The sequence below is a fragment of the Rattus rattus genome, chromosome 7 (genome assembly GCF_011064425.1).
Source record: "Rattus rattus isolate New Zealand chromosome 7, Rrattus_CSIRO_v1, whole genome shotgun sequence".
NCBI classification, from domain to species: Eukaryota; Metazoa; Chordata; class Mammalia; order Rodentia; family Muridae; genus Rattus; species Rattus rattus.
In genome coordinates, this window is record NC_046160.1 from 117262437 (window position 1) to 117276428 (window position 13992).

Sequence of the window (13992 nt, forward strand, 5' to 3'; positions counted from 1 at the left end):
GAAAGAAAAGGAAAAAAAGCACATAGTAAAAAGTTAATGGGCTGGAGAGATGACTCAGTGGTTAAGAGCACTGACTGCTGTTCCAGAGGTCTTGAGTTCAAATCTCAGCAACCACATGGTGGCTCACAACCATCTGTAATGGGATCTGATGCCCTCTTCTGGTGTGTCTAAGACAGCTACAGTGTACTCCTATACATTAAAAATAAATAAATCTTTTTTAAAAGTTTATGAAGACACAATTGTATTCAGGAAGTGAAATGAAGTCATTTTGTACCTATGAATTCTCATACATTTCAGTTAGCACCAGATTGTCTCTAAAAAAAAGGGGGGGATAAGAGTTAAATTTTTTCATTATGACTGAAGATAGGACTTAGCAACAGGCACCTGCCTAGCACCAGGAGGCTCTGGAAATTTAAAAAGCAATCAAGCGAAATCGATAGCTTTTATTGAAGTATAAACTTCTGGTTTAGTATAGCAGCAGGGGTACTTACAAAAAAATTTGATTTTGGGGTTGGGGATTTAGCTCAGTGGTAGAGTGCTTGCCTGGGAAGCACAAGGCCCTGGGTTCGGTCCCCAGCTCCGGGAAAAAAAAAAAAAAATTTGATTTTATAACTAAATAGCAGTCAGAGAGAAGTATGATCACTTGTGGGAATGCACATACAATTTAACATCCCAAGGAATGCTACCACAAACTCGATTCACATTAAAATTCCCTAAACTTTCCACCTTCTAGTTCCTTCAGAATTTGGTTGTGACTGGATCTCCTAGTAAAAGTGGAGTTTAAGGTTTATGTCTCTCTTTGAATCCCAGGTCTAAAAAGTATCCTCAGTCTATGTGTAAAAAGTTGTGTGTTGTTCTCTCTGATTATCTGGTAGACAAGCAAGGTCTGTTAATACCATTCTTGCTCCCTCAGATGTGCTCCTTAAGGCAAGATGAACAGTCTATAAGTAGCAAGGACTTTATCTAACTCTCCTTGATCAGTACATAGAACTTTACTCATTTCTGGAGATACTCATAAACAGTAACTATCACAGGAGAGGAAGCTATCAGAAAATGAAATAAATAGCACAAATAAGGGACAGGCAAGTAACTGGTTGCATAAACATAATGAATTGCTCTTAGCCATGGCATCATGAATCAATGGATGGATACAGTATCGATTTCCTACAGCCATACTTTCATAGAAGGAAAAAGAAACTCTCCTGAGACACAGAACTTTCCTGTGTAATTGTTTGGTTACAATTTATGCAATACCTTGCAAGTGACAGTTTGGAGGCTTCTATGGGTCAACCTTTGAACAATTAGAGTGAGAGGGAATCAGCCAGAGGTGAATGTAACATCCCAGGGTGTAGAATGCGGACAAAACTTCAATGCAGAGCCACATCGGGAGGGAATGAATACATTTCAGATGCCTCCTGATTGCAACTTTAATATCAGTAACTGTGGAGTGGCTAACCAGCAATCTCTAGCTATTTCTCTTCTAAACTAGGTAGGTGTGGTCCCTTAGTCAGCCAGGCTAATGAGTAACAATAGCACAATGGATTGCAAATGAAGACACACAAAACAGTAAAAAAAAAAATTCAATTCCACAACTTCACCTTCCAGGTAATGAGTAATCCTAACATTTCACATCCTAATTCTTTTTAAAACAGGGCAGAATATTGTCCTTTCTAATTTTTTATTATATTTTTTCTAATTATATGAAAGATATTCTAAGTAAAATATATTTTACTGCTTGCTATAATCATAATTAAACCAGACAAAAGTACAAGCATTTTTTTTCAATGTGAGAGACATACTGAGAAAAAAAAACAGAGACAGAGAAAGACAGAAAGTGGTCCAACTTTTAAATATGTTTGTACTCTGACAAACTCAATTTTAAAAACAAACATAACCTAAAAATTAATTCAGAAAATAAGGAGATAAATAAATTAAATCATTAAATTATTTGTATTTTACTCACTATAATAAGGAAAATAAAGTCATTTCAACATATAAAAATTTTAAAGTACAGATTATAAATAGAATGCTGCTAAAATGTACATTTAATCATTTGAAGTAACCATTAAGATTTTAATCTGGCCGTCCACACATGAAATAAAACCAAACTAGATATAGTCTTAATTTTATTTTAATTAAGGCAATGATGGAGAAATTCTGTATACCGCCTAAGGTCTACAACCAATAGTTACCTTTAAATGAATTTTAAAACATTCATGCTTTCAGAGCATAAAAGGACAAAAGAAGTCACAGCCCTAAGCATCATTTCTCTTCCATCAGGAATCTGCCACCATGCTATTGTGAAAGTAGCTCTCTGCAAAGCAAGCAGAATTTTAAGAATGGAAAAACTTCACTAAATCTGACTTTCAGGGTATTCATACTAAAACACACAAGTAAACACGTCACTGACAATGCATTTCATGTAATAATTACATGCTAAGTAAAGCACATCATGCTTCCTATTAAAGTGTATATATCAGAATGTGTATGTAGCACCATGCTCTATTCCCAAAATATTTAAGTGGTTTAATTGCTCTCCAGTACATTAATACAATACTTAACTATGATCTTGCCTAAAATATGTTAATGCTGAGGACATGGGAATTGTAATGTATGTGTGTACCTTACCCAAATTAAACTCCCACAGTTCTAAGTAAATAGTTATTCTTTGGAAAAAATATCCAAACTTATTTTACTTCAAAGTATAACAGTTAGTAAATTGTAACCCAATGCAGCTCATTCTTTTAATTAAGGTTGAGACACTTCTAGCATAATGCTACAAAGATTATTTTCCAGCAGATGAGTTCACCTGTCTGATGTCAGAATGTATATAACTCAGCAATCTTGTTAAAGCACCACCAAATCCATGAGTATATCTTTTAAACCCATTTCCACCAGTCACAAACTGGCTAAACTAAATGGAAAAGAACCAGCTTAGGGAAGGGGTTGGGTGGGGGTGGGGGAGCCGAAGCAAGGAACAGGTATGCAAGAGAAATGAGCTGATCAACATAGGAGCAAGAGCTCAGCGTCCTGAAATGATGAGAAACCTGATGACAGGGTCCCTGCGTAATTAGGGTCATTAAATTGGGTGCAAAATTGGGCTGTACAAATCCTTTACTTTCAGCTGAATTGGACAATTACTTGAACTCTGGGAATGAGGAGACCATCTACTTCCCCCTCCCGCTTCTATTTCAGGACTTAAAATGAAGTGGCCAAAAAACTTGAAAGCTGGAAGGATTGGTTCCCCTACAGACATAAAGGTTACCCAAGGTGAAATATTGAAGGTTTCCAACACTCGCACAGAGTTCAGGGTGAAGTGAGCGTAAGGTAAATCAACTCATTGTTTGGGCCCTTTCACATGGGTTGCCAAGAGAGGTGAGAAAACTTGATAAGCAGGCTCCAGTTTCTATGTGTTGATTTAGAAATCTTGAAGCTTGTGGGAGCTCGATTCATCTAAGGGAAGAAACTTAAAGAAAGGAAACCAAACAAGGAGACTGGTGTGAAATGCAGCACACCAGTACAAATGGAGAACAAGGAATTTTCTTAATGATAATAATAGTAAAATACAAAAAAGCAAGAAAGCCTCCACTGTGCTTTAAGTGACAAATTTAGAGCTCTTTTATTTTTAGGTTCAGGGTCTGATTTCCTTTTGGTATTAAATAGCCATGATTCATTTACAGAGTCCAGACTGTTGGCCATTCTTACGGAGCTTGGCAGAAGATTAAATTAAGTCTCAAAGATTTGGTCCTCCTCAGCAAAGAAGCATGGAACAGCAAAGTCATTTTTTCCTTTCAATCTTCTCCAGTGGAGAACCCATTTAAATTGTGTGGGTACAGAACTGGGTGGCTTCAAAACACCAGTGATCAGATCACCTAAGAGCTCAGTTGCTTCAGACACACCCCCCACCCACACCCACCCCCCACCTCCACCCTGGGCAACCAAGAGAAAAGCACTAGTTTAATAAAAGTCAAGGGAGGACTAGACCTAAATCCTAGCCAGGGCAAATCTCAGGTGGCTCTTTGTCTTGGGTATATGTGCCTTTTCCCAGAATGCTGCTATAGCTTTTGCTGGTGTCGTGTTTGTCACTGTTTTTTTTTTTTTTTTTTAAAAAAATATGATCTTTAAAGTATTGATTGCTTCCGTTTTTAAAAAGTCATCAATAAAACTTGAATGTAAGGAAAAAATAACACTGCTTAGCAGAGGCAAGAAAGATAAAAGTAGAAATGTCCTAGATTATCTGCAGGGGGATTTGAAAGACACTTGTGGCTTACTTGAGAAGCTTCATTTAGCATTGAACATTCTGTTCCTGGTGACAGCGCAGTGGGAATTCCCACTCCAACAACCCATGAAATGTTACTGCATAATTATTCACCTTCTGAGGCCCATTAGAACTTATCAGCAGAGAAAGAAATTTAATTTAAACTCACCCCTCTGTGCTACAGAATGGCAGGGACACGAGATCAAAGCACAACGCTCTGTCCTTTAGTGGTTTGCAACACCTAGGCACAATAGGGTGAGAGAACGCAGCATTCCAGTGCTTCCCGGCTTTCCGGACCCGTGGGGATGGGGGTGGGGGTGGGCTAGAGTCACCAGCTGGTTTCAGGGAGGAGACTGGTGCTCTGAAGGGGGAGTTGTCAATTATGTTCTAGAGCTGCGGGTGGCCACATTACTGGTACCCGCCGCTGCAAGCACTTTGCTTTACTTGTGTTGGGCACACCACGCACCAAATAAAGAACCTTTCCTTTCCCGCTATAGGTAGGGAGTCAGTGGAAATGAGGATTTTTAACTACAGAAGTAACTATGAGAGCCCAGTTTTGCACAGGTGTGCATCCCTGCTAGTGTTTAAGACGAGTTTCCACAAAGCCTCAGTCTGAGGGTGCGCCATACCAATACAAAATGGTGTACAGGCACCATCAATAATTTTAAAATTTGACCCTTGGCCAATCTCAAGGATACAAAGTAGATCCCAGTTAACACAAACACCCATAGGTCTAGGTCCTAGAGGGGTCTACAAAAGTCCATGATGGGAAAAGTTTTGCCAAATGCCGGCTCTTTTCTTCAGACAGCCTGGATGCTACAGGCACATTCTCCAAATGAGTCTACTCTTTCCAAACGGTTGATCTTTCTTTTGGGTCTTTTTAAATATCACCAATATTGTCTGGAGAAGATTGCTAGCGTGTCCTGGTTCTCAGTGGCCCAAAAAATAAAGTGGAAGAGCAGAGAGATTGAAAGATGATGATGATGATGATGATGATGATGACGATGATGATGATGATAAAAGAGGTGAGTTTTAGGTACAAGGCTTTAAGAAAAGTTTTCTTCTGCTCAAGGTACTATGAATCTGTACCTTCCTACCAACTCTCTTCTCTGTTAAGTGGCTAAACTTATTCCTAAATCCAAAAACAGAAAGACAAAAAACAAAAAACAAAAAAAAAATTAAATGAAAACAAAAAAGTCAAAACTCAAACCAACCAACCTGAACAAAACAAAAAACAACAAACAAACAAACAAAAAACCCGCCGCAAGCTTTCTCTACGAGCCAGACTTAGTGGCAAGGCGGTTTGGGGGGTGGGGGGGGATGCTGATGGAGCCCAAGGTCAGGCTGGAGAACCGCGGGCTCCCGGCTTTGCAGCGCGGTCGCCCGGCACAGGGTGGCGCTCGCTGTCCGCGTAGAAGGTGCAGGCGGCCGCCTAGCCTTTGTGTGCGCCGGGAGCCCAGAGGGTCCCAGCACAAGCACCTCGGACACCCCAGGCTTCCACTGCTACCCCGGAGCAGCTGGCGCCGGTGCAGCTTAGCAGCTGGAAGCCTTCCTGGGGCGACTGGGGATCTTCCCTAGGACTGCTTGCCTGCATGTGAAGAACGCCAAGCTGAAGGGAATGGGGTTGGGGTAAAGGGAGCGGCTAGGAACTCTTCCCCGGCTTCCTTGGTTGTTTCCAAAGAACCGGGAAAACTGGGAGCCCGCGGAGAACTCGGCACAATACCGTCACTTCCAGTGAGCCTTCAGCAGAATTTAAGGCAAGGGCAGTCAAACTGGGGAGTGTACTGCAAACAAGAACCCAACTATACGAGCTTAAAAAGATGGCTTTAAAACTAACGATAAGGGACTGGTTTGCAGCGAACGCATTCTGCCTAAAGCTAAGTCACTCCAAGCCTTTCTCTATTCCCAGGGTTCTAGGAGTCCCGACTTTCCTCAGGAATCAAAGCCAATGTAGAAACCGACTTCTCTGCTGCCAAGAGGCCCCACAGAAATTAAATTAAATTAAACACGCGTCCAGGGACTAAAATAAAATAGACTTTCCCTCCCACCAGCAGCAGTGAACTAACTAACGTTCAGCTCCCAGGGAGAGACTACAAGGTGGCCACGCACTCTTCCTCCAGGAACCAGGGGATGGAGTCCAGGACACTCTCAGGGATTACCGTCTGTCCCCTGATCGGAAGCAGAAAATAGGGACACAAGCTAGTTCTGCATCTTGGTTCTTTTTTTTTTTTTTTTGTAACAGCAACCATTGTACTGGGCAAAAACCCTTTGGAGGACAGCACTCAGGGAACTGCTGAAAGCAGCATTACCCTCTTACACAACATCTTCTCTCCAAAGTCAGTCGTAGAATTTTAAGGCTATTTCGGAAAAGAAGGGCGCGCGGGTAGGGGAGGCAGGATGCCCGAACCTGTAGTTATTTTTAGTGAGAGGAAGGGATAAATAGAAATGCCCACTTAGACACAAACATTAAAAAAAAAAGAAAGGCAGAAAAAGTTAAAACCATACTTATTCAAAAATACTGGGATCAAATCAGTACCTCATAAAAACAAATGAGTAGAATTTATCTTTATTTTCTTAAGCAGCCTGAGGATATTTAAATCTAGTTTTACCCTATACATGTTTGCTTTAATTAACCAGCTCCCCCTCACCACACACCCCAAGTCCTCTGACTTGTGAGGCATTCTTCTAAAAACAAAAACATTTATTCTTAAAAAATTTTTTTTCATTCAATGACCTGAACAAACAATTCACCGAGAGACAAAGTGTTGATGTAGAACTCTCAGTATACTTAAGAAGCACAAGTCCAGCTCCTTAGTACTTCAGTTCTTGGTTGCAGGTTCCCTAGCTAAGGAGCCCAACTGAGAAGTTATGCCAAGACTAGAGTAAAAGGGCAGTGGAGAGAGACAAGCCTACCCAGGAAAATTGTCCAGATCTCTCACTGTGGGAGAGCAACTAACACATTGGTTTAAATCAGGTATCCTGCATAGCATATCTTAGTTGATGGTCAACCTTTACCAAATCAGTCACATACCTAAGTGAACAAGTTCTTCTAAAAAGGTGATAAAGAAGCTAGGAAAAGTCAAGGAGGCTGGGGAAGTGTTGAGGGAGGAACTAGGAAGGCTAGATAGCACCAACCCTTGGCAGGGGTGGGGGAGGGGGTGGAGGGGAGCGCAGTGCCTTCCCAGTCTCCGGAGGATGGGCTGATACATGCAGGCCTGACCTCTGGGTCAACAGCTAGTTTGACTCTACCTTGATCTGCAAGCCCGGAAGCTTGTCCTTTGGTTCAAAGTGACAGCTACTCTGGCTTCATGGGAGTGAGTTTCTAGCCATTATCAGACTACACAGAAAAGAATCCCTTTTGTGTTTCATCTTACTTCCTCCCTAAAGAGACATGATGTTCAGCCCCCAAAGGGGGATTCTAACCACTCTGTGCTAAACTAAATTAGAAATACTGCTAACAAAAAAAAAAAAAAAATTGCTCCATGCTAAGCAAAACAAACTAAAGCCAAGCTATACTGTGAGGGAAGCTGAAGGAAGAAAGTGAAAGTTAGAACACCTACAACACGAAAATAAGCCCCGATTTCTGCACCCCAAAGAAATCATCTTCCAAATACTCTCCCTCCTTGGCACAACCCATCTCTCAAATCAAGTATTCATTCCTATAAATTTGCCAAGCAACTGTCCTCTTACCTGCCTCTACATTAACTGTAGAACTGGCCTCTCGGTATCCCCCAGCTGCTGCAAGTTTCAACAAAAAAGAAACACTTAAACTGTGTTCTGCATTATTCCTAGGGAAAAAAAGTGACAGAAACTGTTTTATTTTTCTTAGTAACCATTTCTTAGAGCCACAGTATCCCAAACTAGGTAACTTGTTTATAACCATAAGGGCTTGAGGCCTCCATATGTATACAAAGTAAACAACTTGATAAAGGCTACTACTTGGGCACCAACTGTATTATACTACATACTGAACTACAAATCTGATTGCTTTTGCCCAGGCTTTATATAGTATTTATAACCCTCTGTATTTTTCATTTGTTTCTATGTAGTATGATTTTTACATAAACCTCAATGCAAATTTTTCATTTCAAAATGGATACCAAGACTGAACTGAGTGAGGAGCATGCAAACAGAAAGAAAGAAGCTAAACTTATTAGAATCTCAACACACTAACTTTTTATTAAGTTTGATTCAAAATAATATTAATCTAATAGTGAAATAGTTTGATATAACATCAATCAACATTTAAAGTATACTATGTTTCAAAGTATGGCTCAAGGAACACCCATTGCTTAAATGCACTTAGACATAACAAGACAATGTTTTTTATTGGCATCATTGACACCTTTGAACAATAGCCTCGTAGATAGATTAAGGTTTAACCTTCCTTTTCTTTGGTGGCTGTTTAGAGACTTTTAAAGAACAGATAACTCATTTCAACAGGAATCTACTGATATTTACCTCTGCAGAATGTTTAGCTAAGACATAGAATGCCAAAAAAACAAGCTTTTGTTAGCTTGACCCCCTCTGTCTCCTAACAGAAGGTTTCCCCAAATGATGCTTTTATTTTAGATGTATTGATCTTCCATCTAAGTCTTGGCCTTTCAACTACTAAATGCAATCAAAGGCCAACAACCTGACTCCTTCTGGAGACTGAGAAGGAAGTAGCAACATGGAATTTCTTTGAATTGTTTGTGAATTACTACAAGTTTTAAGAGGTCAATAAATCCTGGTGCTGAGCTAAATCTAATGGTAAATAATTAATTACATATCTTAGACACTATAATCTTTATCTTGGTAAACAAAGAAGACAGCTTTGCCAAATAGATCTTCCATCTACATAATATCTTAAAGGCAAATATTTAAATATTACCACAAAAAAACAGGGTCATATTTTGTTTAAATTAGACATTAAAACTGAAGATAAAATGCAAATGCCCAGTTTTAAAAGGGAAAAAAAATACAAATTAACTGACCTAGTCTTTTTTCTGAGTTTATTAATACCATTTAAAATATTACAAATAAATCAATTACATTTCATGCATTTAAAATGCAAGTCTAATGTTCCAGAGAAAGGCTTTTCATTTCAATGTGAAATATCCAAATTATTTCAACATGACAATGAATAGTTAGTTTGCAGACTCTGCAAACAACACTTAAATGTAGTGTCAGGAGTGTTTGTCAACAGTTAACAATATCACCTTCAGGAAATACACAAAGGCCAAAGTTAGTCGAGTATCACTTGGACAATTTATTTAATACATGGGTTTGGCAGACCCCGTTATTATGAAGTATAGGAGAACTCTCACTTTAACTATACCTGAACTGCCAGCAAATGCAAATAAGTACATGCGCCATTAAATTAAATGTCATCCAACATTTATCAAATAGTGTCTTAGATACAGCTTGATACCTATCTAAATTCATATTCGAGCAAAACTAGGCCCGGAAAGTGCGTGTGTGGCTCTGCACCTCCAGAATTGAGTTCAGGAAAAAGAACAAAAACAAAAACAAAAAACCTGCAGTTCATCAGAACCTCAGCAATAACTCTTAATAGTTCCTTCTGACGAAAAAGAAAAAAAAATCAAGTTTACTTCAATATATTTTCAAATATTTACCGGAAGTAATGTACAAGAAAAATACTATACAAAATCGTCTCCTGGACAATGTACCTCACACCTCACACAGGCGGAGTCATGTTTAATGGGAAACTAATCTAGAACGATTTTCCAGTTGTACAAACCATTAGGTTCAGATATATTTTACAAAGAATTAAAAAAAAAATGTTTCCCCATTTCCCTCTTTTGGCATTTAAACTACAGCCTCAACTGAAATAAACAATAGCTTCTTCACTTGAGTTTAAATCACAAAGAAAAAAGTTTAATCCTTAAAATATTCGATGACTTGCAAATAATTTACAGAAATCAGTAGGTTAAATTGACTCCTGGACTAACCCAAAAGTGGCGGTGGTGTGGGAGGTTGGGGGAATATGCTTGGGAATGGTGAAAAAAACGAGGTAGAAAAGGACAAATACGAAGATGGTTAATCTGGTCTCACCGGAAAGGGGGTATTTTTGCATAAGAAAAGACACCTACCCTCACTCCCGCCCCCACCCCATAAGTTACGGTGATCAAAATAACTTTGGGATCAATATTAGCAGTTTGGAGAGAAAGACGTGCTCGCAAGCAGAGGGGAACTATCTAAACGGGAAGCTAAGAGGAAGATTGCTTGTTTATTTTTTTCCTCTCAGTTTTTCAGTTAAAAAATAAAAAGTTACAAAGACCAGGGTGGCCGCATTGATTCCGGTTCGCAGAACTCTCATCGGTTCACCCGCAGGGCACAAAGACTTAGGCAGAGAGCTGAATGGGTAGATCTAAACTCTGCTAACCCGGTCTGGTGCAGTAGTCCTCCCACCAGTGTAGTGCTCATCACGGGACAGTCGTCCAAGGGGCGTCCAGGAGGGGATTCCTTATCTGGACTCCCGCATCCCTCTCCCTAACAGCTGCGGCTCAAGCCGATTGAGCACTGTTCTTTCCAAGGCCGCAAAAGCCGGTGGTCTACCAGACAACCCCATTAATCCTGTCCTAACTCCAGAGGCTGCAGCCTCCTCAAAGTTCCGCCAGCCCAGAGCTGGAGGAGCCGGTTCCCACTGCGCCCCGCATGGCTGTCCCCGTGCAGAAGGGAGCCAAGGATCCAGCCACCGATGTGTGCTACTTACTGTCCACATCCTTTTAATAAAATTTAAGAGCGGAAACCCGGTGAGGGGGAGAATGGGAAGTTGGGGGAAAGAGAGCGAGACAGCTAGCCTAGACTAGAGCCCAGTCCAGGCACACAAGCCCGACGGGACTCAGGTGGGAGGCATTGCGACAGTCACTCCAGGCCATTGCGGTGGCCGGGCTCTGGAGGCTGCAGAAGCTCAGGGGAGTGGCAAGGCGGGCTTCCCGCCGCGCTGTGCTCGCTGTCGGTGTCGCTGCCCTTCTTGCCGCCACCGGAGCCCGCCGAGCCGCCGCCACCGCTGTGTGTCTTCACGTGCTTGCTCAGGTGGTCGCTGCGCATGAAGCGTTTGTTGCACACCGGGCAGGCGAAGCGCTTCTCGCCCGTGTGGGTCCGCAGGTGCCGCTGCAGCTCGTCGGAGCGCGTAAAGCGCTTACCGCAGAACAGCCAATTGCACACGAACGGCCGCTCGCCCGTATGCCAGCGCAGGTGCGCCTTCAGGTGCGACGTCTTGCCGTACACCTTGCCGCAGCCTGGGATGTGGCAGCTATGCAGCCCTTTGCGACGCAGGCTCGCTCCCGCTGGGCCCAGACGCTCAGCCTCCTGGCAGTTGGGGCAGTCGCAGGTGGCGCGGCCGGAGTAGCGGCGCGCAGAAGAGCGTGGAGACCCCCCTAGGGGCGCCGCGGGCCCCGCGCTCAGCATAGAGCTGCCCGCGCCGGCCAGCGGCGAAGGGGCGGAATCCGGGTACGAGCCGGGCAATACGGGCTTGAAACCGTCCATGAGGTGCTGTCCTGCAGGGCTGAGCAGGTGCGACGAGGCACCACTACTGAAGGCCGAGTGGCTCAGGCCGGAGTAATCCGAGTTGTAGCCTCCCAGCGGTGAGTGCAGCGACGTCTGGAGGCCCCCGGCGGCCGGGTGCAGAGAGCCGGGCAGCGCTGCTGCCCCATTGGGGTTCTGCACGTCGATCCAGCCCGCGCCCACATCCCACCAGCTGGAGGCGCCCGCGGAGCCCACGTCGGCCGCGGCACCAAGGCCCGGGTGCGAGGGCTTGAACCACGACTCATACGGGTGCGCCATTCCCACGCGCGGGTAGATGCCTTGCAGTCCGTCCACCGACGTGTGCACCTTGGAGATGAACACCGGCTGATGGGAGCTGTCCTGCGAGTGCGCTCCGGAACCGCCGCCGCCTCCCCCGCCGCCGCCGCCGCTGCCCCCTGAGACGCCCGGGGCCTGGAACACAGAGTAGTCGTTGGCAAAGGGCGAGCTGGAAGCGGCGGCCGCGGCAGCTGCTGCCGCTGCGGCGGCGCTGCTGGAGGTGAGAGAGAAGGCGCTGGAGCCGGGCGAGCCTCCGCAGCTAAACGAGTCGGACACCAGGGCCGCCGCCGCCGCCGCGGCCGCCGCCGCCGCCGCTGCGGCCGAGGACGAACCGCCGTTCCGGGAGGCCCCCGACACGCCGAAGCTAGAGAGACTGGAACCCACTACGTTGCAGCTGCCGGAGGAGGAAGACGAGGAGCGTTTCCAAGGGTGGAAGCCTTTACCGAAAGAAGAAGAGCTGTCCGACAGGGAGGAGGGAGACGGGCTGGGGCTGCCGATCTTATTACAGGTAGCAGCAAGCATGGCCAGAGGAGTGGATCCCAACCTCGGTTCTTCCTGAGACCGGAGCGGAGGAGAAGGGTGGGGGAGGGGTGGTGGGCAAAGGGCCGGTGGGGGAGGGAGGAAAGAAATGTGCATTAGTCTCCTGGTAGCCTTCAGACGCCCCACTGCTGCCCATCTCTCACTGCGGCACGCTGCCACCAACTTACCCTGCACCCCCAGCTGCCCCGGAGCCCGTCAGCCTCCTACTCTACAGGAGGGGACAAGTTTGGCTGCGGGCGTCTGATTCCGGAGCAAAACGCCAAGCTAAAGAAGAGTTTAACAAGAATTCTCACTTAAGACGGCACTCTTGTGTTTACAAAGCCCTAGAAGCTTTCGACCAAACGAACAGAAAGTCCAGATCCAGACTAGGAAGGGAGAAGTTTCCTTTTACCTTACAACCTGGGGAAATCTCTGGATTGCATTTAAGATTGCTACCCTGCAATCCCGAGAGAGCTTTGAAAATTCTGTTCCGATGCCCCTCAACCCATCCTTAGTTTCTTCTCCCTGGCCTAAGGCTTACTCGCTCTTCCATTTTTTTCTTTTAGTTCTCTCTCTCTCTCTCTCTCTCTCTCTCTCTCTCTCTCTCTCTCTCTCTCTCTCTCTCTCTCTATTATATCTATCTATAATGGTAGAAATAAAACGAGCTCAACGTACCTGCAATACAAAGCGGGCTGACAAGGGGAAGGAAAGGGGGAGAATCTGCAGTATGCCCAGGAGGGAAAAACTTACTCGCGGTCCCCTTCGAAATCGTCGCGTATATTAGGGGCTACGCTCAGTTCTCCCGAGCAGGGAGCGGCCGGGCTCTGCGAGGTGGCGGGTCTCAATGCCCTACGAACCTTTCCTGTGCTGAAAAAAAAGTGGCTCTGCCTCCTCTCCCCACCCCCCCCACTCTTTCTTTTTTCTAAACTCACTTGTATTTAAGGGAGGGGGGGTGCCTCTCAATAGAGAGACTGATAGCCCGTGGCCTGGCCGGGGCGACTTTAACCCCCTCCGATAGGCAATAAAAGGAAACTAATTAAACCAGCAAGAGAAGATCCTGAGACTCACCCCTAGAAGTGAAGTTGCCATCACACAGAAGCGCCCTCCTCCTCTCAGAGGATCTTTTTTATATTGATAAATCAGAGGCAGTGTTTTTTTTTAGAGGTGTGCAATACAATGATCAGTTCCGCCCATTCCGCCACAATTGTAGCTCCCTCTCCGGCTTTGAAGTGCCGCGGAGGCGCGGCCAGCCAATCTGCGGCCTCGCCGGGCCGCGCGGCGCGCGCGCTGTGAGGTCATCGGCGCCGGCGGGAGTGTGGGGGGTGCGAGTGTCGCAGAGTGTGCGAGTGCGCGCGTGTAAAGTGATCGCGAGTGTGACCCACGTCGAAGTGAACCGTGTAGAGAGC

The 13992-nt window shown here is 44.7% G+C and overlaps 1 protein-coding gene across 2 annotated transcripts; it reads right to left on the minus strand.

Moving 5' to 3' along the window:
- Positions 1 to 9489: 9489 nt before the first annotated feature.
- On the minus strand, positions 9490 to 13777 carry Sp8 (Sp8 transcription factor). Of its 2 annotated transcripts, XM_032908344.1 has the most exons (3): positions 13655 to 13777; positions 12234 to 12622; positions 9490 to 12125 (listed from the first exon to the last, which is right to left on the minus strand). In XM_032908344.1, the coding sequence occupies exons 1-3, from the start codon at positions 13673 to 13675 to the stop codon at positions 11129 to 11131; spliced, it is 1407 nt and encodes a 468-aa protein (XP_032764235.1). In that variant the 5' UTR covers positions 13676 to 13777; the 3' UTR covers positions 9490 to 11128. The 2 variants fall into 2 exon arrangements, with proteins under 2 accessions (XP_032764235.1, XP_032764234.1); XM_032908343.1 differs by having other exon boundaries at positions 9490 to 12622.
- Between the last annotated feature and the right edge of the window lie 215 nt (positions 13778 to 13992).